Source organism: Eutrigla gurnardus (assembly GCF_963514095.1).
Source record: "Eutrigla gurnardus genome assembly, chromosome: 12".
In the NCBI taxonomy this organism is placed as follows: Eukaryota; Metazoa; Chordata; class Actinopteri; order Perciformes; family Triglidae; genus Eutrigla; species Eutrigla gurnardus.
The window spans coordinates 2,368,573-2,395,677 of NC_139926.1; the positions used below are offsets into that span (position 1 = coordinate 2,368,573).

The 27,105-nt window shown below is 42.7% G+C and overlaps 2 protein-coding genes across 3 annotated transcripts in view; one reads left to right on the forward strand and one right to left on the reverse strand.

Moving 5' to 3' along the window:
* LOC311021618 (exosomal polycystin-1-interacting protein-like) overlaps window positions 1-27,105 on the reverse strand; it is a 178,053-nt gene that overhangs the window by 130,165 nt on the left and 20,783 nt on the right. The window lies entirely within an intron of this gene.
* On the forward strand, window positions 4,146-24,415 carry crfb1 (cytokine receptor family member b1). Of its 2 annotated transcripts, none has more exons than XM_084023697.1 (8): window positions 4,146-4,293; window positions 4,770-4,879; window positions 5,061-5,181; window positions 12,564-12,727; window positions 14,843-15,006; window positions 15,600-15,756; window positions 21,277-21,404; window positions 22,749-24,415. In XM_084023697.1, the coding sequence occupies exons 2-8, from the start codon at window positions 4,819-4,821 to the stop codon at window positions 23,535-23,537; spliced, it is 1,584 nt and encodes a 527-aa protein (XP_083879823.1). In that variant the 5' UTR covers window positions 4,146-4,293; window positions 4,770-4,818; the 3' UTR covers window positions 23,538-24,415. The 2 variants fall into 2 exon arrangements, with proteins under 2 accessions (XP_083879823.1, XP_083879822.1); XM_084023696.1 differs by having other exon boundaries at window positions 4,182-4,293; window positions 4,746-4,879.

Genomic DNA, 27,105 nt, shown 5'->3' on the forward strand with positions numbered 1-27,105 from the left:
ATTAATTACCACGTACTACGCTAGCTATGTATGAACATTAATATGGGTTAAAATAACAGCTTTAACGTTACCTCCCCACGGCTCTCCCAGCCGGAGATAAACAAGCCGCCGGTGTCGCCGCAGCCGCCTCTCCTTTTGCTCCGAAGGTGTTGCCTCCGTAGACCGCAAAGGGTGCAGTCGAATAGTCAAAAAATAAGGTCCTAACTCCTATTCCTATCTCCTATTCCTTGACCTCTGGGGAAAACGTCACGGGGTCAAGGAAAGGCGATAGGAGAACTCAAAAGGACTTAGGAATAGTCGACCGCGGTGCTCAGAGAATCCGACCGGACTTTCACTAAGCTACGTCATTATATCGCGGCCGCTGATGATTGACAGCTGATGATCGGCACCGGCGATTGACGTGCGTCTGCGCTGGAGAAACTACAATAATGGACTACAAAAAGCGCATCTTCCACTTCTCCACATGTTGGTTTTATAAACAGCTGGTTCACTGACCGGCTTCAGGTCCAGCAGCTCCTCCTTTCTGTTTGACCGTTGTTTTATTTACTTTTCATTTGTGGTTTTAGTTTCGTTTTTGTCAAACATTTGTAACATGATTGAAATAAATAAAAAAAAAACATTAAATTATTATCACTGTCCACACATTTATCATCACTATTCCAATTACTCTGTCTGCATGAAAGTCATTGTTAAATATGTAAATGCACCTATCGTTTGTTTTCATGAACGGCCGAGGTGTGCGGCACTTTAAATGTTGCTCTCGCAAAGAATTGTGGGTCGGCGTAATCTCCTTTCCTATGGCATAGGAAGGTCCGTTGCATCCTATGCTAAAGGAGCTCTGAAAGGAAGCATTGGAGCTCCTTTCCGAACCTTCCTAAGCAAAAAAGACTATTCGACTGCACCCGAATAGTCTTTTTTTGCTTAGGAAGGTTCCTAACTGAAGAAGTGACCCGGAAGTAAACAAGTGGCCGCCATGATAAGAGCTGTTCGAATTCTCTAAATGCAAAGGAAAGGAGCTCCAATGCTTCCTTTCAGAGCTCCTTTAGCATAGGATGCAACGGACCTTCCTATGCCATAGGAAAGGAGATTACGCCGACCCACAATTCTTTGCGAGAGCAACATTTAAAGTGCCGCACACCTCGGCCGTTCATGAAAACAAACGATAGGTGCATTTACATATTTAACAATGACTTTCATGCAGACAGAGTAATTGGAATAGTGATGATAAATGTGTGGACAGTGATAATAATTTAATGTTTTTTTTTATTTATTTCAATCATGTTACAAATGTTTGACAAAAACGAAACTAAAACCACAAATGAAAAGTAAATAAAACAACGGTCAAACAGAAAGGAGGAGCTGCTGGACCTGAAGCCGGTCAGTGAACCAGCTGTTTATAAAACCAACATGTGGAGAAGTGGAAGATGCGCTTTTTGTAGTCCATTATTGTAGTTTCTCCAGCGCAGACGCACGTCAATCGCCGGTGCCGATCATCAGCTGTCAATCATCAGCGGCCGCGATATAATGACGTAGCTTAGTGAAAGTCCGGTCGGATTCTCTGAGCACCGCGGTCGACTATTCCTAAGTCCTTTTGAGTTCTCCTATCGCCTTTCCTTGACCCCGTGACGTTTTCCCCAGAGGTCAAGGAATAGGAGATAGGAATAGGAGTTAGGACCTTATTTTTTGACTATTCGACTGCACCCTTCGACTGCACCCCCTGTGCAGGTGAGCCCAACCAACACGGAAGGAGAAGAACTGCCACTGACGTCACTCTCCTGCGCCGCTTGGGATTGCGAATCCAAATTGAATTATGTTACCTTTTTTGCGGGGGTCGGGCATGAAAACGAAAAAGCAATGTTCTTTTTAGTTGTGTCACAGAATGAGCAGTCTTGAAGAAGAAAATGAAAATGCAGTTTGGATTATTTATTACTCATTTTATTTATGAGTCAAATAACGCAGCTATGACCTTGAAATGCAAAAGCCTTTCTGCTAATGCATTTTCATTTTCAAATTTGACATTTCAAATTGAATTTTGGTACCTATTTGCTGGGGCATCTTTTGAAAATGAAATCTTAAATGTCCTTTTCTTTTTCATTTTAATTAAGTTACAGAATGAGCAGTCTTGAAGAAGAAAATGAAAATGCAGTTTGGATTATTTATTACTCATTTTATTTATGAGTCAAAAAATGCAGCTATATTCTGAAAATGAAAAAGCATTTCTGTTAATCCATTTTAATTTGAATTATGGAACAGATTTGCTTCCATAATAATAGGCCTACTCACAGGACAATGCACGGAACTTAAGATCAAGCCATGAGATCAATGCGACCAAAATAAAAAGTATCATTTCACCACAAGGTGGCCGCCGAGTGCGGACCTGAATACACGTCATTGAACTTTTTACCAATGAGAACCATTCCGCTGTAGCGGAGGTGTGGACAAGCCGGTTGCAGCCACCGTAGACCGCGCTGCCAAGCGCTGCAAGAAGCGGCTCTTAAGAACTTGTTCCCGCGATGTTTTGGGCCACGTGATATGGTCGCGACCCTGTGCAGTCGGCTGCTAAGTCGGACACAATTCTAGCCATCATGCATCGCTTTCAACCCACAATACATCACGTTAAGTAGCGCGCTGCAGGCGGCTACATCAAGTCGAATTCGCCTATTAGCGCTGCGGGGAAACCTCAGATGTATACAATGATGTAATGACGTGGCTCTCTGGGCTCTCTAGCCGGTGGAAACGCAAACAGGTTCTCGGACGGTTCGCAAGTTGAACCAACTGCGAACCGGCACGGCACCGGCCCGGCTCTTGAACTAGGTTCGCGTTGGTGGAAAAGGTCCTACTGATGGAGGGACAGGAGGCTCAGTCTGGCGCTGCGATGTGAAAAGCAGACTGAGGCTGGCGTTCAGGTTTTATAAGATGATCCATGATTTGGACAGTTTAAAAAATATTTGGTGCCACAACACTGTTTTTAATGATGAGCTGCAGTTTGCACATTTTTTCTCTGAGTAGTGGCCTTATGATTTATATATTCATCAGTTTTATATGTGTATGTAAACTAGCACTGTCTTTGACCACTGCAGCACTTTAGCAAAACTGGAAAACGTATCTGATATGTAAATAAATTATTTGAAAAATCACATCTTCTTCTTCTTCAGTACTCTTCCCATTAAAATTGTTGTGGAAAAATGAATCTGCCCAATAAAGATCAACAACCAGGATCAGCTCTTTCTCCGAGGTTTATTTCTCTAAGTATTCTAATCTGCAGAAGAAAGTACTGTTCACCCCTGCCTTCTTTAACTAAAAAAGAAAAAGAAAATTAAATAAATATAAAATATACACCAACATAAAATGAAAAAAATAAATAAAAATAGATTAAATAGATTATCTTCTATAATCTAGTTTCTTGTAAAAATTCAAGTAATGCTTTACAATTTCCTACTTTGCCTAAGAAATAACAATAAGATGTATTGTCCTCCGAGCCCTTTGCCCAAGTTTCTTCCTTAACCTTTCCCTGTTTGCTTGTTTGTTTATTTACATTCTTCACACTTTTTATCTTATTTTGTATAGATGGCATCCTTTCATTTCCTCATCCCACTGAAGAGCTTTTGCTTCTGTTTTGCTGAAAGTGACCTCCATAATCCAGTCCTGCTTCAGTTTGGCCATTTCGTTTCCACTCTATGCCTCTATGAGCTGGTATCCACATAAATCTGACTCTGATGTCTCACCCGCTGCCAACCAGACTAATTAATAGTTCCTTTGCTGATTGGCTATGGGCTTTTGCATGGTCCTAGTGCCCCCTGCTAAATATGTATCAGCATGCATATTACAAAGTGCAGAGCCCTGTAAGAATTGTAAACAGAAAGATGAATTTAAACCTAGATATGAATGGATATCCTGAAACAACAAAGTTGACATTGCCATGCTGCTGCTAGACCATTGAGCCATTGAGCTCAATAGATTGAAGAAATGGTTTAGGATGTGATTGCTCTTGACTGCCATACAAGTTTAATAACATCAGAATCATTCAAAGCGATTAAAAAAACGAGGCAACCCTGTTATCCCAAAATATGGTATTTCGAACTTCCGTTGACGCGACTCTCTCTTTGCATGGCTCTGGTGTCTGACGCGCGCGCGCGTGTGTGTGAGTGTGCGTGTGAGAGTGTGAGTGTGTGCGTGTAGTCTGTCAGACAGCAGCGGTGACGTCAGAAGGAAACTACAGCTACTGGACGGGCTGCTCAACGAACACTTCGGTTTTGCTTCTCGGGCGTTGAAACAACAAGTGGTCACGAGCTGGTAAGTGACTTTACAGTCAGCGTCATGAGTGTAGGCTTGTTTGTTGTTTAGCCGCTAGCTAACAACACTGTTGTGACATGTTGGAGTGTAGCTAACGTCACTGTATGTCGGTAGACTGACCTGTAGCGTGAATAATTATTACTAGGAAAGCAACTGTTAATAAGGTAATATAGAACTTTATTCTGAAGGACATTGAGCCTAACAATGTGTCAGCTCTTTTATCGACGTACCGGCGGTAGGTCAGTTAGTTAGTATGAGCTCAAACTGGAACACTTAGCATTCTGTTATCACATGAACGTAATGTTACCGACGCGAACTTTAACATAAAGCTACGTTTCCAAGCTGAAAAGTGGGTCAAGTCTATTATATAACAAGTAAACGGTGATAGCATTATTGTAAAGAGAGGGGGAACAAAAGTGAAGACTGTCTGAATGCTTCTGACTGACTTTAAGGACAGGTGGTCTGTTTTTGGACAGAAACGATGCCATCCGCGGAGGCTGAAGCAGAATCACTCCAAGCTGCTTCATGAGTGAGAGGATGAACTGTTTGCCTCTTGTGCTTCATCTCATGTTACTTATTGATTTTGGTGAGTAAACCAAGTTCACCCAGGAAAGTTCATCACACTGTTTTTACATCAACTTTGTTGAATGCCTCAAATACCTCCTCAACACACCCACTACTATGTGTGCCCTGCTGCCAGGTGTGTCTTTGTACCTTGTACTTCCTTCATACCTCTGATTGTGTCACATGTGAACTTGTTCACACAGCGCTCAGTTCCCCTCCTGCTCCAGTCAATGTGTCTCTCAGCTCCGTCAACTTCCGCCACATCCTGCATTGGGATCCTGGTCCCGGCACCCCGCCAGGAACACAGTACAAGATCAACAGGAGGTAATCCCCCATCCACTATCTTGATGGCTGCTCTGATTTCCTACCACACACAACCTTATGTCGTTTTCTCTTTGGTCTGAGAAATAGCCCCATCACACTCCATTGTGCATATCTTATCCGAACTTCACTTGAGTTCGCCTGGGCTAGGTATCGAACCTCTGCAATTTTCTTTCACAAAATTGTAATTGATAAACACCCAAAGATGACATTGTATAGCTGGTCGAATTCATAATCAAAATTTACTCAGAAATTGACTCTTTTTCTTTGTTCAGAAAGAGTAATCAATGCAAAGCATGGATAACAAACCTAATACATAACAATATCAATAATAAAATAACTAAACATAAAATACAGCTAGAAACATGGGCTAAATGGAGGTTAGCAGCACAGGAATCATCCAGGTCCCTCTACAAAATCAGATAAACTGTATTCAGGACATCGTAGTTCCCTGGAAAATTGTCAGAAGTGTGCCCACAATTTCCACCATTTCTTTCTTCAATGCCACAATATTCTTCTTCTAATCCATAAACAGGCTTCATTTAATCAATTGGATCTTTTACTCCCTTCTGCAATAGATAAGTGTAGCTGATAATTTTTGTGGAGATAAACCTTCAAACAATTACAAAGTTACCTAGCCATAATACATATAAAGCAGCTATTGTTTTCTATAATTTAGGTTTACAACATATATATTCTCTATCTACATGTTTTTTTCATCAAAGCTGTTTCGTGGTCCAACTGAGAAGGGGAGATCCATTTTTGTTGTGTGTATGATGACTCCCGGTATTTACATGTCTTATGCATCTTTGAGATTAAATCTAAAACATGACGGAGGTTTTGTTGTGTGTCCTGTTCCTTTTGTTTGATAGTTATCAGTGTATCTTTAATTAAATATAATTCTAACTTGGAAGAGTTGTGTTGAAAGATGGAAGTGCTGGGCCACCGGCCAAGCAAGAAGGAATTAGTTGTGTGTGTGGTTCACTCCACCATGTGGCCATTCAAGACCTAGCGCTATGGAGAGGGGTCTGCCTGCAGCTCTGCTTGGGGGAACTATGAGCTGTAGAAATCCTTTTTCCTGCATTCACTCTTGGCTTTGCCCACCAAAACAACGTTCCTTTAATTTATTAGTAACACTATCTCGAAGAAACACTGTGTGTGGATGTGTGTGTGTGGCTGGGCTTGCTCGTGTCAACTGCTGATTATCTGTCTGTTAAAGTTATAATAATCGTAATAGTAATTGTATACACGAATGGGAAAGCATGTCAAATACCGTATTGACTACTGCAGGGCTCCTGACTGACTTTTTCTAGTTTTGTGGCCTACTCAAATAAGCCCTGAAGTAGTCGACTCAAATGAGAATATTTTCTAACATGGAGATATAATGTTAAATTATTCATAATTATATTTGACATTTCATTTGCACATCGATAGCAATATGTGCAATTTGTCATGCATGTGCTTAACCACTGAAATGTCCCTTTGGTGATGAAGTACTCTATCTATATGTATACGTTTACCGTGAGCATGTCTGATGTCACTATAAACTAGGCACAGGCATAGGTCCGATTTACATTTATATTCAGTGTATGAATGTGTGTGTGAATGGGTGAGTGTCAGTCATTCCTGTAAAGCGCTTTGGAGAAATGCGCTATATAAATGAGGCCATTTACCATTTATTTTTAACCGAGGAATTAGAAGCTTGTTGCTACTTCCCTCCGCCTCCCCTGTGAATACAGCCCTGCGTGCTGATTGGACAGGATGACCCGGGCTTTGTTGATATTTTGCAAAACAAACAAAAGGCTCTACGGGCACGTAGCGTGTTTTTTTTCTCTCTGAAACCAGATGATTTATGTTGTTCTATCGGAGCGTAGTGTCGGCTTCAGTGAATACGATCAAAAAAATGTTGCCGACTAGGACTTTAATGATTGACTAAAGTAATAATCAACGGATTAAGTGATGATGGTTAGATGCTGCCCCGTAGAGAACACATGCTAAGCATGCATTGTGTTGCTCTATAACAACACAACGCACTATATATTTCATGTAAATTGGATGATTTTCACATAACTGGACTATGGTTGCGTCCAAAATCACTCACACATTGACTCCTCCCTACTCACAATCCAGGGAGGTTTATGTAGAGGACTATACAGAAGACTTCAGTGCTTGGACCCTAATAATTCCAGCACCGGGCCGTAAAACATAAGCGGACATTATAATTATTACCCAAACTGTCCATTAAAAACATCCATCGTAGTTTACATCCCAACCATCTGCATCATATTGTATGCAGCACACTTACCACACTTGTATGGTCTTAAAGAGACAGTGTGTAGGAATTACTCCCATCTAGTGGTGAAATTGTATTTTGCATTCAAACGAATAGTGCTCTCTAGCACGTCGCTTTGTTGCAACTACGGTAGCTGTTATGTACCAAGAAGCTATGACAACATGTCATCCAATACCACTTCACCAGTAAGTAATTACTCCTGGAGCAAGATAGTGATTTATGTTGCCATGTTGATATTGGTTTAGTTTTGGTAGCCTTCCATTAGTAGCCTATAGCATCAGCTAACAACTAAACACACAACAAACACAAACAAATGTAACTAAAGCACTTATATTGCTCTACAACACTGACTGTTAAAGGCAAGAGGTCGTCCACCACGGGCGAATAACAAAGCTCGGTAAAAGTCGCTCCCTGGGAGCTCCAGGGGGAACAGCGGGACGTGGGTGCACCAGTATCCGAGATCTGTGCCCCACAGGCGAAAAAAAGAAGTCAGTCAAAGTCACTGTCCACTCCAGGGGGGAGAGCCGATCCTGCGCACGCACCCTACGTGTCTGGAAGCGCCTCTCGCTGATGTGATCTCCTTTCATTCACGCTGGCTCTGAACGAAATCGCGTTTAGGTGTTTTGTCCCTCTCCGGCAGTTATAGTCTTCAAAATGGCGGAACGACATGGAAGCCTGCTGAGGACTTACCCGTCCAATGTAAATACAAATAAGAAATTCTTTGCTTACGAGGATAAATCAGATTATTGGCAGAGGTAATTATACACTTTTGAGGACCTATTTATGAATGAAGATATTGATTTTAGCTAATAAATTACTTATATTACACACTGTCCCTTTAAAGCTTTCCCTTTGCTATATTAACCCCCGGTTCTTTTGTTGGAAGCCCAAGGATAAACTAGAGAACTCTTCATTTATTCAGGTCACAGGTAAAGTATTGCAGCGCTGGGCTCAGAATGGCAGAGCTCCCACAGGATCTCAGTCAGAAAGAACCCGGTTTCTGGGTGCTGGTTACATTTGATCTTCTTGGGCTGAGACTGATCGTACAGAGGTTGAGCTTTCACTCAACTGAGTCTTACTGGTCAGTTAACTCTGACGTGAACTTACAGAAATGTAATATGAAACATGTATGGGTGTTGTCCTTGAGGCGTGTATCTATTCTAGCAAACCTAACTGTCAGATCAAAGAAGATTGAGGCCTTGAAGATTCAACGGGTTCCTGCTTATCAAGTTAAAATGTCACACTGTTCTAAGAAAATGAACACAACCAGTAAGTTATACGAGTTCAATGAAAAAGTATAAATCTAAAATGAACAAAGTAAAAGCCAACTCTAAGAGATTAATAGAAGGTAAACTGGTTCAACCTTTTTGATTGTGTTGGACTTTTTTTGGCAATGTTCCCTTGGTGAGTGCACTGTTACCAGCTGTAGCTGATGGAGGAGCTGTGAAAATAAAAGCCACGCTGAGCTCCTGTTGTTTCTTAACCGTGCAAACAGCAGCTGATTACAATTTCCACTCAGGATCCACTCACTTGAAACTTCCCAAGAAGTCCAACAAGTCTTCAGAATAATGGAGTTGATCTACGTTTCCATGACAACTGAATACACTTCTGTTCTAAACTGTATAATAGAGACGAAAGCTCTAGAACAAGCAGACAAGGGGACTAGAAAATCGTAATAAATCATGTTTTTCCTTTAAAGAAAAGGTCCTTAGATCTATAATGTGTCATCAGACATCCCGGGGACAGCCTCGCTTCTCTTGCATTTTGTGCCTTTACTTAAGAAATAGTAGAGAGACAACAGGAAATGACAGGCGAGAGAGACGGGGGCCAACATGAAACAATGTGGTTCATGGTTGGAAGCTTAAACCCCCCAGCCTTTGTACTTGAAACACAGTGTTGCTACTTCCTGTGTGTTCAAAGCCAAACATTTCACTTTAGTTACGTTGAAAGCTTGCTCAATTAATATGAAATTCAGCCAAATACAAACTAAAAGTTGCATGGTCTGATTGATAGACTTTAGAGACGGGCAACTGCATTTGTGACACACATTTTCGAAAAAAAATCAGTGTGAGTTAGTCATGTCATATCAGCCACTCTGAACAACCGCAACCTTTAATTTGGTCACGTTTTCACTCAGTGTATGGTCTGTCTGACAATCTGTGGCTTTCTTCTTTGATGGAATATCTGACTGTGGGAAACTTTTTCTCTCTGCTTTCTTTGACCGTGGATGAGAAGCTTTGCCACAGTGGTGTTTGTTTCCATACGACGTATTAGTGTGCGTGCAGTGCAGCTGTGACCACAGAGAGGCCGGCTGATATTTTTAAAGGAACTCATGAGTCAACTCTCTTATATAAAAAGACATTGGGACAGGATTTGAGTGCTCGTTTGTGTGCGTCTTTTAGTTTCAGATGATCTAATCTTGTGGATCCAAATTGCTTCTGTTGCCTTCAAGTCTCAATCTTCAAGTCTCAAGCAAGTCTCGAGTCATTGTTGGGAGAGTCAAGTCATGTCTTTGTTCAAGCAAATCATAAGTCAAGTCAGATAATTATAATAAGCTGGAAGACAACTTTCTTAAAGGAGTCATCACCTGGAAATCGCAATTTCTCTTGTTAAAACATGCATATCTGTGTTTGACCTCAGTTGAAACTTGCCTGAAAGGCTGGAGTTTGAAAGTGGCGCCGTTTTTTCGCTTCTGCTCTTTTTCCGAACAGGAATAGCACACAAGGGTGTGCATTCCTAAAGCACGAGATTTTGATTCTGCGCCTTCGGTGACGTCACCGTGGCGGCTACTTGCATAAGCCCACCCCTCTTTCACCACCCAACCCCGCCCCGTCCGCTACCTGAAATCGCCGAAGCGCCGCCATTATGTTTTGGAGTCTGCATGCAGGCAAGCCCCCCCGGCTCTGTCCTTCCTGCGGCGAATCAACGCGCGCCTCATTACATATTATACAATGCATATCCGGACCAGTCAAAACCTCGCGCGTAATCTCGCATGATAAAATCGCGGTACGAAAAAGGGTCAGAACAAGCTCAATGTTTGATTAAAATTTTTTTTTTTTTCTAATAAGTTTTACGAATTGATCCAAAGCGATCCAAGGGGGGCTGGATACGTATAAAACCAGGTGATGACTCCTTTAAAGTGCTGGACTTTTATTTTCAACAAATATTTCAATATGTTGCAAAAAAACATTCCATCAAAAAATGAACTTGTACCAATGACTTCTATGTCCATGACTCCTTCAAGGGGGCCTCACTCTTTTATGTGAGAATGAACCTTGTGAATGTATGTATATATATATATATATATATATATATATATATATGTATATGTATATGTATATGTATATGTATATATATATATATATATATATATATATATATATATATGTATATGTATATGTATATGTATATATATATATATATATATATATATATATATATATATATATATATATGTGTATATGTCTATAGTGCCTGTCTGTGGTGCAGTGTTACAGGAAGGCAGCAGAGATGAGGGCTTCCACCAGTATATAATGTATATTAAATGTATTCAGCTACAGCTGTGTTTCTAGTGACTTGGCACCATATTAATGTTGCTGATCAAATAGAGTCGGTAGAGCAGGCTGCATCTGTTCGAGTCTGTTCATTGTCTCCCTGTCAGTCTGTTTACTGTTTGATTTGAATATTTATTTGCATTTTCGAGGCCATTTGTCTGTTTAAGACTTGCATGCATTAAACTTCGTGATTAACTCACAGACTTAACCGTTTGAAACTTCGGTCAATAAACAGGAGCTTTATTGACTCTAATGTCCCCATGAAGACATGAATGGTTTCGGTCTTTGAGACGCTTCACCACGTTTGTTGTGCTGCTTGACTTGACTACTAAACTGGTGTTGAAGGTCCTCCAGCAGCAGCGTTAGTTGTGTTCAGTCAGCTCAGTGTTAACGTGAATGTGTTCAGCTGCAGAGAGGGACGGAGCTGTAGCTGTCTGTCTGCAGTGATGCTAACCCCTGTAGCTCTCTGTCTGCGGCGCTGCTAGTCCCTGTAGCTGTCTGTCTGCAGCGATGCTAGTCTACATCGCTGGAGTGATGGGTGCGTCACTTAGTTACGTTGGTTGCCAGGTTCGCCCACTTGCAACAAATCGCAAAAAAAACATATTTTTAATGATTCACATATTAATGAAGACAGCAATAACTTGTCAAGTAATTTCATGCAAGTCTAAGTCAAGTCTCAAGTCATGAATAGCAAGACAAATTCAAGTCAAGTCTTATATCGCTCGGATTGTCTTTGTGAAGGAATCTTGAAGCCCCGTTCAACGTCCTCCTGGAAGAAAAGCTGCTTCCCTCTAATGTTCCCAACACTCAGGATGGGTTCTTCCAGCAGGACAATGCTCCATGCCACACTGCCAGGCCAATGAAGGTGTTGATGGAGGACCACCAGATCAAGACCCTGTCATGGCCAACCCAATCTCCAGACCTGAACCCCACTGAAAACCTCTGGAATGTGATCAAGAAGAAGATGGAGGTCATAAGCATCAAACAAATCCAGACTGATTTCATGTTTGCACCAGGAGTGGCATAACGTCACTCAAGAGCAATGTGAGAGACTGGTGGAGAGATACCAATGTGGTTTAAAAATCAGGGTTATTCCACCAAATATGTGTTGTTTAAAAATAATTTTGAACTTGTTTTCATTGCATTATTCGAGGTCTGAAAACACTGGATCTTTTCTGATATTTTGACCAGTTGTCATTTTCTAAAAAAAAAAATAAAAAAAAATGCTGTAAATGTCAATATTTGGATTTGGATTTTGGGAGAATTATTGTCAGTAGTTTATAGAATAAACAACAATGTTAATTTAACTTGAATACATACCTATAAATAGTCAAAGCAGAGAAAGAAATCATTTTGCAGTGGTCTCTTTTTCCAGAGCTGTATATACACACCAGTTGATAATCATTCTGTACCATCAAGTATGTGATTGTTTTGTTAGATAGGTTTGATTTGAAAGGCAGCTGAACAAAAGTAATGTTCCTGCCTTACTGAGAGCACTGCTAGCATAAAATACAATGATTGCGTTTCTCTTTGTGCAGGGTGAAACGGAAAGAACTGAAACCGCGACCGTTGTCAACGACGACATCAGCTAAGCTGAAGCTTCCACGCTACCTTGAGACGTATGTCCTGACTGTCCAGGCATCCTACAATGACACCCTGTCTCAAGAGTCCAACAAAGTCGAGTTCACCCCTTATACACAGAGTACGTCAACATGAGTTTCTTTTGAGTTGTGTGCTTGTTGCCTTGGACTGAATGAATGACATTTATTCAGGCAGTGTATCTGCTTCTTCCAGGTAATAGAATCAGAATATGAATAGAGGAATTTTGCAGTTGTTCTCATTTTACCTATGGTCGAGTAGCAGCTCTTCAGCTGAGCTGTTAACTAATGCACAAATGAGGCTGAGAAGTAGGTAAGAGCAAATGTGACAAAGTGCAAGAGAGAGAAACTTAATGTTGTCCATGATGCATGTGACTTAAACATCCACTAAAGATTCCGCTACACTGAACAGACGAAAACTATAGGCAGAGGAATCAGATCTGCATGGAGTTAAATCCATGTTTAAATCAGTTTAGTCATGGTAGAAAACCTTTGTACGAGGTTTGATGGGCGCTCTTTTGATGACGTCATTTCATTACACTGTCTGCAATAGTTGAACAGAACTCTACTGGAGAATTAGCACACTGTTTATCTTGATGTGTCCAGCTCTTAAAAGCATAGTAGGTTGTTTGGAAAAAACACAGAGACTTTGACTTTGAACGCATCACTGAACGGAAAAGGTCCCGCCCCATCATTCAGACCTCTGTTCAAAGCCGCTCCCCCAGAACGCCAAACGAGTGCTTGAGAGCGGCAGAGTGCAATCAGGATATCAAGTAATAAGACAGAAAGTCATTTCTGAATAGAATCACTGACTCAACCTTTAATATTCGTATAACACTATGCATGAAATATCTACTTTGGGATGGATTGTCATGAAATTTGGTACTTTGGTGATCCCTTGACTTTTCCTTTAGGGCCATCAGCAGGCCTTAATGTCATGTTGTAATACTTGTTCAATACATGCTATTATTAAAAACCATATATCTGCAAAACTAATCACATTTCCATCAGCCTCAGCCAGGGCTGGACTGGGACCAAAAATTGGCCCGGGCATTTTCAGCCGAGACCGGCCCACCAGGTATCGATGGAAAGACAATGAAGCCTATGAACAAACTTTTAATAGATTTCATTTTAATGCATCAATTTGGTTTATTTTGAGAACCAAAATATGACATCAATTACTGACCAATTTCTTACAAACTGCTGGTACTAATACAAAATGTTGACATACTAAATGGGGTTGAGGAGTTGAAGCATTCAAGAAAAGATGAAAACACAGTGCTGAGCCTTCCAGGGTTCCCCAATTAGTTTTCACTGAGGGCCAAATTATGTCCAGGTTGCCAAGTCGAGGGCCAAATTGTCTGTTTTTTTTCATTGGATCACTAAACATTATTTTATGTGTAAATGTTATTATTGTTGCTGCTATTATTTGAAGTATTATTATTGTAATGATTAGTACTACCAGTGGTAGTTGGTTGTAGTAGCAGATAGTAGTAGTAGTAGTAGCAGATAGTAGTAGTAGTAGTAGTAGTAGTAGTAGTAGTAGTAGTCATAGCCTGTGTTGAGGGACAGATAAAAAATGTACGCTTGAAAGAAAATAAGTCCAATATCAACGATTTATTTATTTGAATGCCCCTGGAGAATATCTTGATCAACAACAAAAACAACAGCACTACAGCAAGTGGCGCACAAGAGGAAAACAATATTGTATAACAGTAGAGTTAATGATTTTTGTTTGCAGCGTCTTGCTTTTGTCTTGTAATTTGCAGACGGTCCCTTTGCACTCGCCCGGCTGCCGGCTGCACATAGAGATCAATGTTCTCCGTCCAGACTAGACGGCTTATTTATGTAAAAAATCTGGGTTTTGGTCCTTGTAGCTCGTAGTCTATGATATTACGGTGGGAAAGAGGTATCATTTGTGTTTGAAAACGTTTCTCTTCAGATTTATTGATCCCGAATCTGTGAATATATTTCCAACTTTACCGACTCTTTATTTCACCTTATGGCAGGTTATTAGTTAGTCACTGGGTCCGCACGGGCCGGACACTTTGCTCCTGCGGGCCGGATTTACAGTACATCACAAGTAAACTTGTGATGTACTGTATAAGATTTAATTTTACATCACACTCTCTGCCATTCTTTTTAATACAAACATTTCTAATGTTATGAGAAATAAATTGCCTAAATTTAAAAAGAATGTGCTTTTTTTTTATGACAAGCCATTATAGGTCCTCCCAAAGTCTCACTGGCTGGATGTGGCAACTGCATCCACATCAACATTTCCCTCCCTGAAGCTGATGAGGAATCAGGATTCGGAAATATGAAGACGTTCTTCAAGGGTGCTCAGTTCCAAGTTTTTTGGAGGAAAGATAAAGAACCAGTCGTAAGACATCCATTTTTCACTTACATCAATACACAACATTCCTCTAACCATGTAATATAGACACTACCAGTCAACTAAATACTTTCCAGAGGCTGAGATGGTCTCTGTCCACTGTCACAGACCTTTTTCTCAGCAGATGTTTTGACTTGTTCAAGCAGGAAAATCACAGTGACCCAGTGGTCCTAGTAAGCCATGTACAGGCTAACCTAAATGGAATGCAGCCGCCATCAATAATGCAAGCTTATTAATTGCACATTTCCTGTTGTCTGTCTGCCATGAGAAGGGACTGTTAGTTGTATTACCTCCTGTGGATCCACATTTCTTATCTCTGTGGCTTTTCAGGTTTAACGTTGGTCATTTTGGCTTGTGTGTGGATATGATATGATGCCATCTGGGAACTCAGCACTTTTCATTACTCTGATTTGGTCACATAGTTTCCTTTCAAACGTTTTATTTTTCCTGTTATCCAGCAGTGGCTCATATCTTCTTCTACTGATCACGCAGCGGACTAATGAATGGAGTGCTGGGGTCACGATTGAGGGTCACATTACAACCATGTTATTTCTTGTATAACTAAGTTCTTTTACCTGCAGGAGGCCACCATGACACGAAACACCAGTTATACTGTGAGCAACCTCGAGAGCGGTACGGAGTACTGCGTACAGGTGCACACGAAGATTAATTACAACAGGAACACGTTGCCATCTGCTTGGAAATGCACCTTCACTAGCATCGTGGAGCCAAACAGAGGTGAGCTGAACTTTCAGAGGCCAGTTTTTTATGTTGTGACAGTTTTATAGTGTTATCATTAAGATGCTGAACTGAAATTTGAAGTTATTGGGGTCCATTTTCAAATAGAGGGGGCGTGCAGTGCAGTTAAATAACCCTAAGTCAGTGCCAGTGCTGTTTGGATCACTTAACGGCGAGCAGTGCTCTTGTAACACACTTGGATACATGTTGGGATCACAGGTGGGTGTGTTTGGGGCTGCATTGGATTGGTTGCTTTCATCCCTTTTTCCTGCCATGACAGCCTGGGAATCCTGCAGGTTGTTTTCCTTAATACTCGATAATCAATTTTACTGATCTATATAAAACATCACAAATCACAAAAATGTGGCGCTAAAAAACATGCAAAACGTTTGTTATTTAGCTCTATATCACGTGTGTAGACCACACAACTTAAATCTGAGGTGAACGTTTATTGCATAATACTGACCTGCCAGTACTTGGTGCTATAATGGAGTCAGGCCAGGACTGTATGAAGCATGTGAAATGTCCAACGGATTAGACAATGTACTAGTAAAGTTCCAACAACTTTGTGTTTCACGACAACGTAGTTCTTTTCATCGCAGAGCTCCTCAAACTGAGCAAATTTGGTTACAACTCTAAGAGCAGTTGCTGTATGGGGGCGTGGATATGGCAAAAAACGGTTTCGCGGTTAATTGAAAATGGCTTACATCCTATTGGTCATACAGTATAGCTCCAAGAAGGTTTTTTTCTGACGGGTGTGCCAAATTAATTTAATTAATTTCTCGTGATCGTCTTGTTTTTGCGATCAAAAGAATAAAAGCTGGAAGCAGCGATGATCAGGCCCGTACACCATTGCACCACCATGCATGTCGGTGATTCAAGGACGCTGTCTCCACAAGTTACATGTTTCCTGTGTGGAATGCTTCCCCCAAACATCCATCCATCCATCGTCTACGGCTTATCCTGTATTCAGGGTCCCGGGGGGCTGGAGCCGATCCCAGCTGTCAATGGGTGAAGGCAGGGTACACCTGGACAGGTAACCAGTCTATCACAGGGAGACATGTAGAGACAGACAGGTAACCAGTATATCACAGGGCTGACATGTAGAGACAGACAGGTAACCAGTCTATCACAGGGCTGACATGTAGAGACAGACAGGTAACCAGTCTATCACAGGGCTGACATGTAGAGACAGACAGGTAACCAGTCTATCACAGGGCTGACATGTAGAGACAGACAGGTAACCAGTCTATCACAGGGCCGACATGTAGAGGCAGACAGGTAACCAGTCTATCACAGGGCTGACATGTAGAGACAGACAGGTAACCAGTCTATCACAGGGCTGACATGTAGAGACAGACAGGTAACCAGTCTATCACAGGGCTGACATGTAGAGACAGACAGGTAACCAGTCTATCACAGGGCTGACATGTAGAGACAGACAGGTAACCAGTCTATCACAGGGCTGACATGTAGAGACAGACAGGTAACCAGTCTATCACAGGGCTGACATGTAGAGACAGACAGGTAACCAGTCTATCACAGGGCTGACATGTAGAGACAGACAGGTAACCAGTCTATCACAGGGCTGACATGTAGAGACAGACAGGTAACCAGTCTATCACAGGGCTGACATGTAGAGACAGACAGGTAACCAGTCTATCACAGGGCTGACATGTAGAGACAGACAGGTAACCAGTCTATCACAGGGCTGACATGTAGAGACAGACAGGTAACCAGTCTATCACAGGGCTGACATGTAGAGACAGACAGGTAACCAGTCTATCACAGGGCTGACATGTAGAGACAGACAGGTAACCAGTCTATCACAGGGCTGACATGTAGAGACAGACAGGTAACCAGTCTATCACAGGGCCAACATGTAGAGACAGACAGGTAACCAGTCTATCACAGGGCTGACATGTAGAGACAGACAGGTAACCAGTCTATCACAGGGCCAGCATGTAGAGACAGACAGGTAACCAGTCTATCACAGGGCTGACATGTAGAGACAGACAGGTAACCAGTCTATCACAGGGCTGACATGTAGAGACAGACAGGTAACCAGTCTATCACAGGGCTGACATGTAGAGACAGACAGGTAACCATCTATCACAGGGCTGACATGTAGAGACAGACAGGTAACCAGTCTATCACAGGGCCAACATGTAGAGACAGACAGGTAACCAGTCTATCACAGGGCTGACATGTAGAGACAGACAGGTAACCAGTCTATCAGAGGGCCAACATGTAGAGACAGACAGGTAACCAGTCTATCACAGGGCTGACATGTAGAGACAGACAGGTAACCAGTCTATCACAGGGCTGACATGTAGAGACAGACAGGTAACCAGTCCATCACAGGGCTGACATGTAGAGACAGACAGGTAACCAGTCTATCACAGGGCCAACATGTAGAGACAGACAGGTAACCAGTCTATCACAGGGCTGACATGTAGAGACAGACAGGTAACCAGTCTATCACAGGGCCAACATGTAGAGACAGACAGGTAACCAGTCTATCACAGGGCTGACATGTAGAGACAGACAGGTAACCAGTCTATCACAGGGCTGACATGTAGAGACAGACAGGTAACCAGTCTATCACAGGGCTGACATGTAGAGACAGACAGGTAACCATCTATCACAGGGCTGACATGTAGAGACAGACAGGTAACCAGTCTATCACAGGGCCAACATGTAGAGACAGACAGGTAACCAGTCTATCACAGGGCTGACATGTAGAGACAGACAGGTAACCAGTCTATCAGAGGGCCAACATGTAGAGACAGACAGGTAACCAGTCTATCACAGGGCTGACATGTAGAGACAGACAGGTAACCAGTCTATCACAGGGCTGACATGTAGAGACAGACAGGTAACCAGTCCATCACAGGGCTGACATGTAGAGACAGACAGGTAACCAGTCTATCACAGGGCCAACATGTAGAGACAGACAGGTAACCAGTCTATCACAGGGCTGACATGTAGAGACAGACAGGTAACCAGTCTATCACAGGGCCAACATGTAGAGACAGACAGGTAACCAGTCTATCACAGGGCTGACATGTAGAGACAGACAGGTAACCAGTCTATCACAGGGCTGACATGTAGAGACAGACAGGTAACCAGTCTATCACAGGGCCAACATGTAGAGACAGACAGGTAACCAGTCTATCACAGGGCTGACATGTAGAGACAGACAGGTAACCATCTATCACAGGGCTGACATGTAGAGACAGACAGGTAACCAGTCTATCACAGGGCCAACATGTAGAGACAGACAGGTAACCAGTCTATCACAGGGCTGACATGTAGAGACAGACAGGTAACCAGTCTATCAGAGGGCCAACATGTAGAGACAGACAGGTAACCAGTCTATCACAGGGCTGACATGTAGATACAGACAGGTAACCAGTCTATCACAGGGCTGACATGTAGAGACAGACAGGTAACCAGTCCATCACAGGGCTGACATGTAGAGACAGACAGGTAACCAGTCTATCACAGGGCCAACATGTAGAGACAGACAGGTAACCAGTCTATCACAGGGCTGACATGTAGAGACAGACAGGTAACCAGTCCATCACAGGGCTGACATGTAGAGACAGACAGGTAACCAGTCTATCACAGGGCCAACATGTAGAGACAGACAGGTAACCAGTCTATCACAGGGCCAACATGTAGAGACAGACAGGTAACCAGTCTATCACAGGGCTGACATGTAGAGACAGACAGGTAACCAGTCTATCACATGGCTGACATGTAGAGACAGACAGGTAACCAGTCCATCACACGGCTGACATGTAGAGACAGACAGGTAACCAGTCTATCACAGGGCTGACATGTAGAGACAGACAGGTAACCAGTCTATCACAGGGCTGACATGTAGAGACAGACAGGTAACCAGTCTATCAGAGGGCTGACATGTAGAGACAGACAGGTAACCAGTCTATCACAGGGCTGACATGTAGAGACAGACAGGTAACCAGTCTATCACATGGCTGACATGTAGAGACAGACAGGTAACCAGTCCATCACACGGCTGACATGTAGAGACAGACAGGTAACCAGTCTATCACAGGGCTGACATGTAGAGACAGACAGGTAACCAGTCTATCACAGGGCTGACATGTAGAGACAGACAGGTAACCAGTCTATCAGAGGGCCAACATGTAGAGACAGACAGGTAACCAGTCCATCACACGGCTGACATGTAGAGACAGACAGGTAACCAGTCTATCACAGGGCTGACATGTAGAGACAGACAGGTAACCAGTCTATCACAGGGCTGACATGTAGAGACAGACAGGTAACCAGTCTATCAGAGGGCCAACATGTAGAGACAGACAGGTAACCAGTCTATCACAGGGCTGACATGTAGATACAGACAGGTAACCAGTCTATCACAGGGCTGACATGTAGAGACAGACAGGTAACCAGTCCATCACAGGGCTGACATGTAGAGACAGACAGGTAACCAGTCTATCACAGGGCCAACATGTAGAGACAGACAGGTAACCAGTCTATCACAGGGCTGACATGTAGAGACAGACAGGTAACCAGTCCATCACAGGGCTGACATGTAGAGACAGACAGGTAACCAGTCTATCACAGGGCCAACATGTAGAGACAGACAGGTAACCAGTCTATCACAGGGCCAACATGTAGAGACAGACAGGTAACCAGTCTATCACAGGGCTGACATGTAGAGACAGACAGGTAACCAGTCTATCACATGGCTGACATGTAGAGACAGACAGGTAACCAGTCCATCACACGGCTGACATGTAGAGACAGACAGGTAACCAGTCTATCACAGGGCTGACATGTAGAGACAGACAGGTAACCAGTCTATCAGAGGGCTGACATGTAGAGACAGACAACCATTCACACTCACATTCACACCTACGGCCAATTTAGAGTCAACAATGAACCTATCCCCATCCTGCATATCTTTGGACTGTGGGAGGAAGCCGGAGAACCCACTTCTGACAACCTGTTTGCGTTTCCACAGGCTAGAGCCCAGAGAGCCACGCCATTACATCACTGTATATGTCTGAGGTTTCCCAGCGCTAATTTTTCATTTGGAGCGTCTCTTCAGAAAAAGTGTAAAATGAAAATAAATGGTAAATGGCCTCATTTATATAGCGCTTTTCTCCAAAGCGCTTTACAGGAATGACTGACATTCACCCATCCACGCACACATTCATACACTGACGGCGGAGTCAACCACGCAGGGCGACAGCCAGCTCGTCAGGAGCAATTAGGGTGAGGTTTCTTGCTCAGGGACACCAGGCACTCAAAATGAAATTCCTGTCTTGGTCACGCTTTTTGTTACGGGGTCCAATGAAATCAATAACCAAAGGCAGGTACTAGCACTTCCAGGCTGAAGGACTTACTTCTGTGTGTGTGTGTGTGTGTGTGTGTGTGTGTGTGTGTGTGTGTGTGTGTGTGTGTGTGTGCGTGTGTGCGTGTGTGCGTGTGTGCGTGTGTGCGTGTGTGCGTGTGTGTCTTTAGACCCTGTGGTTTTAGGTGCAGTTGCTGCTTCCCTGATTCTTGTTCTTGGTGTCCTGATGGCCTCCATATATTTCCTCTACTACACTGGATTCCTGTGTAAACTGAAGGCCATGCCCAGCGTACTAATTGTAAGAAACTATTATTTTTCCATCTATCATGAGTTTACAATTTGGGTTTTTGTATGGAATGGAATTCAAAATGTCAAACTATTATTTTACACCTTTTGAAGTTTAATCATCGGAATCAGTTTTAATGTCCAAGTAAGTGTGAACACAAGGAATCTTGACTTTGGCTTTCTGTTCCTCTCAGCACAAACAGAAATAGACATACAGCTAAAACAACTAGATGAACATAAACATGACTATGTACAGATTTAAATATAAGTATGAGTAAGTATAAGTACATATACAAGCACAGGACATTGGAATTGTAAACAGTCTGACGTTTACAATAAAAAACATGTTTACATACTTAACTCTTGTCGTATTGTAAGCGAGGCTAAGACATCTCCGTCAAGTTCTCTTTTTTTCATTGACACTACTTCTGTCACTTTTTGTGTTAGCAACTGAGTGCAACGCCATGAATGCCATTCATAACAAGCACAAACAATTCTGTCTTGAGACTAATTTGCTTTAAAGTGGCAGTCAGTAAGATTTGAGATGCGTTGCTTCTAGCGGCCTCTGTGGCGGTAGATGGAACTGTAGGCGAGCCATGGGACTCATCTCCCTCACTCAACAGTGTGACTGTCTCTCATCTGCGTGATGAAGGTCCGTGGTTCTCCCTCGTTGGCGTCACTTTGCTTCTTGATGACTCTCCTTCTTCACTTCCATTAGTTTGTTGTTTCTTTTTCTTGGACTGGAAGTTGAATGGTCTTCTTTCTCTGGCTGTTGATCCTCCATTGTGAGTCAGCAGTAGTGAAATGTACCTGGTCAAACACTTTAGAATAGAGGGAGCCTGACTCAGCAGTTGGAAGTTACCGATTTCCCATTCCAAGTAACGCAGCATAGATAGATAGTAAAATTCAAATGGTATGGATTGCCACTTTAAGCATAGTGGCATTTAAAGGTAAACTGAATATCCCTCCGCTCACTATCTTGTTCTAGCCTTCGGTAGCCTTCAGGTAATGTAAAAATACGGAAGGCCCTCTCTAGAGTCAGATTGTGGTTCACTGTTCTGGGTTATGGTAGAAACATGGTGGTGCAACTAAGTGGACCTGGTGGAAGAGGACTCACTTCCTTAGTGACATGGCATTATACATGAATGAAAACATCCACCTGTTAGTGGATCACTCTCTAACTTACTGCTCTTTAGGAGATATTGTAGCCTGAACTTAGCCCATGGTGTTCACACTGAACATGTGTTGCCTGAGATCACTTCACCGTGATATGACCTGGATGAATATATGACACTCAACTGTATTTAACAGATATGGTGCATCTTTGAGTTGACACTGTCATCTGTTGCCACTCTAGGAGGCTATGAGCCAAGGCTACACCCTGACACCGGAGAGGACCATACCTGATCAGATCTCCATCGGTGCAGGGACGGAGATACGGAGGAAGCGAAACCATCCCACAACTCCACAACATGGCACTAACTCTGATGAGGAGGAAGAAGATGAGGTAGAGGACGGGGAAAATGTTTACATAGACAGAGATGCAGAGCTTTCCTCAGGTGAGAGTTCCTGCCAGGGCTCTGTTGATGTGTCGGGGAACAGCAAGGTGTCGGGGGACTCTGGGAGTTTGACAGTGGAGGCGGAAGTACAGGACACAGAGGCCAAAGCTGAAGGAGCAGGAGTTCCTTTGATGCCTGAGGGACCATTGACTGGTGAGGTGGAGGAGGTGAAGGAGGAGAAGGAGGAGGAGGAGGAGGAGGAGGAGGAGGAGTTGTGTGAGAACTCAGGCAATATCAATCTATTCTCAATCACCCTCTCTGCACTGGCTGCATGTGAGGAAGGGGACAAGGAGGAGGAGCAGTATACAAGAGATTCTCTCACAGACTTTTTGAAACTGACCAATGAGGAGCCTCAACTGCACACCGACTACAAGCGACCTCTGAGCCACGAAGACCGGCCAATGGAGTCGGATGATCAGACCGCTGTGGCATTAATGCTGCCTACACAAGAAGACTTTAGTGCGAGCAGCTACGAAGGCAGACATGAGGACACTTTGTCTGGCGGTCTGAGAACCTGCGATGGTGAGTCACAGCAGGAAGAGTCGGAGGATGAAGAGGAATTCTCCGGATATATGAGACACACATGACGTGTGTTACTGTGTGTGTGTACCTGACATGCTGTCTGTGCAGTGTACATGTCACCGAGCTGCACAACATGTGAGGCAGTTTGAGACCGTGTTGGTATGGAGAATTTTGATGCTTCACCATAAAAATGTTTTATTATTGGTGGTCAGTTTCACATTTTTGATGAGAGTCCCGGCCTGAAGATATCTCCAGGGCAATTTTGAGTCAAAGTCCTTGATTTTGAACTATACACTTTGACCACACACTGGATGGAGCCATGCACTGAATAATGTTTGTGTGTATGAGAGAGTGACTAATTACATTTACAATATATATATATACACAATATTAGAATGTACTTTCTTTTTATTGTCTGTTCTTGTTCAAATGTGACTCTTTGAGCTTTGAAAAGTGCACTTTACATAAAGTTTATCTTTAATATACCTGATCAGGTATCGCTGAAGATTCATTTGTGAATAAATAATGGAGTCACACTGTCTCCAACTGTCCAGCATGAAATATTCAAAATACTCCATAATGTTGATGATAAATCGAATGGAATACTGAGGCAAAGACACAAACACCCGGTGTCCCCCATGAGACATTATTTTGAAAAAAACTTGGATAGTCAACGGTGAGTGACAAATAATATTTTGATCCTTTTTTAATTATGCCACAGTTTACAAATGTAATGTTTTTGAATATAAAAAAATATTTTTTCACATGCAATCAAGTTTGTCGAAGTATCGTTTAGTTTTGTGTGAATGTCAAGAGTCCACCTCCTCTCGTCCATTCAGGGATTTCATATAGCACTTACTAGGTGCTCCTACAAATGCTGCTGTAATTTGATGTGCCATCCGTCTATGGCCCCTGCAATCCACAATGCACAATTTTAATGACCTTGCAGTGAAAATGTAAAATGTTCTGATCCCCTGGAGATGAGTAAAAGCAATAATAATGCACCTATGATGTTGTCAATGCCACACATGGCCCTGAATGCAGCAGACACTGACAGCTTCTCACAATCCATGTGCCAGCTGATGAACATTGGCACCATTGTGCACAAGGCTTGCATCACTTCAACCACACACCTGTAGAATAGAAGAGAATACAATAGAATACAATAACACTTTTGACCATAACACAAGCTGACATGGACTCTTATCATAGAATGTTTAGAACAGGAACAACATCTAAAACTACCTGTGTGCAGATGACTGGGACACATCAAACTTGCTGTTCTGGTTGGCCAGGTACCAGAGGAATAGAGAGACCTGTAAATAAAACATATAGGCCCTCAACAAATAACAGCAAAGGGAGAAAAGTAGTTTATGTATCTAATTGTGTTATGGCTATTGGCATAAAACACCAGGATGCTTCGAACAGCCATTCTTTAATGGGGCATAGGCCTACCTTTTGCTAGTGATGTCCAAATGAAGCTTCGTGAAGCATTTTCTTTATTTTCTGAGCCCAATAGATGGCGCTCTCTGTTCAACAAAGGGTTGAAGGCCGATATATTTCCATTGCTTTCAACCCAATGATCATGATGTGATTCATATTTTAGCAGCTAGCCCATTCACTTCACTGTGGGATGAAATGATTGGTTTTCACTGTTGGCTATTGAACTGTGTGTAGGCTATTGGTGTGCGTGTTCAACAGTTGAAGCAGACCATCAAAACTAGGCTTCAAGTGTAAACTTCTACTGTTCACATTTTCGCCACAAGCTGGTCAGATACATTCAGATGACTGTCCGGTTTGGCCTCTCAAACTTTTACTGTTTATTATAGAAAGGCATTGTAATGTATTGTAAAGCCTCTGAGCTTCCTGATAGTTACACCTTAGCACCGTAGCACCAACGTAGCAGCATAGTGCAGACAGTTCATCAACCAGTTCATGTTTTGAATATCATTGTACAACAACACTGGATGTACACTCAAATCCATGGAAGCGATAGTTGATGTTATTGTCATCCTAACAAGGAAAAAGTACACATCATCTTGGTGGATCCAGTAAGATGACCATTAAGATAGCTAGCTGTTGCTAACATCATTCAGGAATAGCTACACTAATGTTAGCACAACAAACTAAACAGCTGGCAAAACGGCCACCTATGGGACGCCCCTTATTTTCTTGTCTTGAAGGGAGTAGGTTTCAAACATTCATTATGTGCAGTTCCTCCTCTTCCTCTTCGCTCAGTTGAACAAGGACCCGGCTCCTTTGGCGATTGAAAGTTTCGCACAAAAATATAAATGCTGCACGGTCGGCCATGACGGTTTGGCAGGTTTTGTTGTTATTCTCACGCGCAGAAGATCTTCGCACCAGCAAGCATAGCTCTGCTCGCGGAAGTGTAGTGAGGTTTTAATGAAAGTCATTGAAGCCACTTGTGCAGGCAGAGCTTGGCTTGCTGGCCCGAAGGCCATCAGAACAGAGCCGCAGAAGCGATTGTCATGACTTGCCTGGAACCAAGTTGTGACTCGTGACTTGAAGTCGTAACTTACGGGCTAATAATTGTGCCTGGAACGCAGCATTAGCCTCGAGAAATGCATCCAGTTCCCGGAATGTCACATGTCGAAACAATCACCAGAAATCAACCACTGAGATCTTTTAGAGAAAGAGACAGCCTCTTCTTCAGGTCCTGCACAGGGCACACGGACCTGTTCCAAGACCATTAAAGTCACATTCATAGACATGTCTGAGTTCACAAGGCGGCCTTTAGATCACACCTGCACCTGTTCTTTGGAACTGGCATGTAACCACAGCAACCATGCAGAATTTAGATCAGAGTTACTTCAATTAAATCACTGGCTTTGGAGTTTACAATGTTTGGAACGGAACACCTTGTCAGAGTAGTTTATTTGCATATATATGCACGATAATAATGAAGCTGGAAGTAGCTGGAAGTAGCCTGAATTAGCCGGCTAGCGGGAAGCAATTTCAATGGCTGCTGGCTGCGTCCGCAAAAGCATCTCCCCCATGAACCAGACACGCCTACCCTCGTCTGGCACCAGTCCGTCAACGCAGTGTAGTGTGAACACGGCCTTACATGCTACAAAGGACATCACTGATCAGGCTGCAGCAACAGGACTCTCATCAAAGCTCTCAGGTCATTGTAAAGGCTTATTGCTAAGTTGTTTTCCTCCATCGCCAACCAGCAGACCTCACAGGTCAACAGGCGTAGGGAATCTGTTTTCCACAGACCGATGTCCACTTGTTCACTCTGTCATACTCTAATGGATTCAAATCATCTTTTGCAAGATAAAGTGTGGAACATTATACATCAGAAATGGCTTTCTTTGGTACAAACGTGTCTGTTTCCAGCTGGTTGAATGTGTCCAGCTCCTTCTGCAACACAAAAAACAAGAGTATATTAATGTAGCATTTCAATACTTATGATGGCTTCTTTTGAGATTTAGTGTTACTTTAGGTAGACATTTGATCAGTCCTGAAGGGGTCACAGTAGGGTTTGTAAAAGCCTACATTCATATTAATAACATTCACCTCATTTACCAGCTGTTCTTAAGAAGAATTCTCTTCTTAAACCCCACTTACGCACTTTTCACGAAGATTCCGGCATTCACCAATGTTTTCTTG

Excerpts from the sequence above, each read along its gene's own strand:
- crfb1 (XM_084023697.1), top strand. The coding sequence starts at position 4,819 with ATGAGTGAGAGGATGAACTGTTTGCCTCTTGTGCTTCATCTCATGTTA. Across the intron at positions 4,880-5,060 it reads CATGTTACTTATTGATTTTG|CGCTCAGTTCCCCTCCTGCT; the intron begins GTGAGTAAACCA and ends TTGTTCACACAG. Across the intron at positions 15,757-21,276 it reads CATCGTGGAGCCAAACAGAG|ACCCTGTGGTTTTAGGTGCA; the intron begins GTGAGCTGAACT and ends GTGTGTCTTTAG.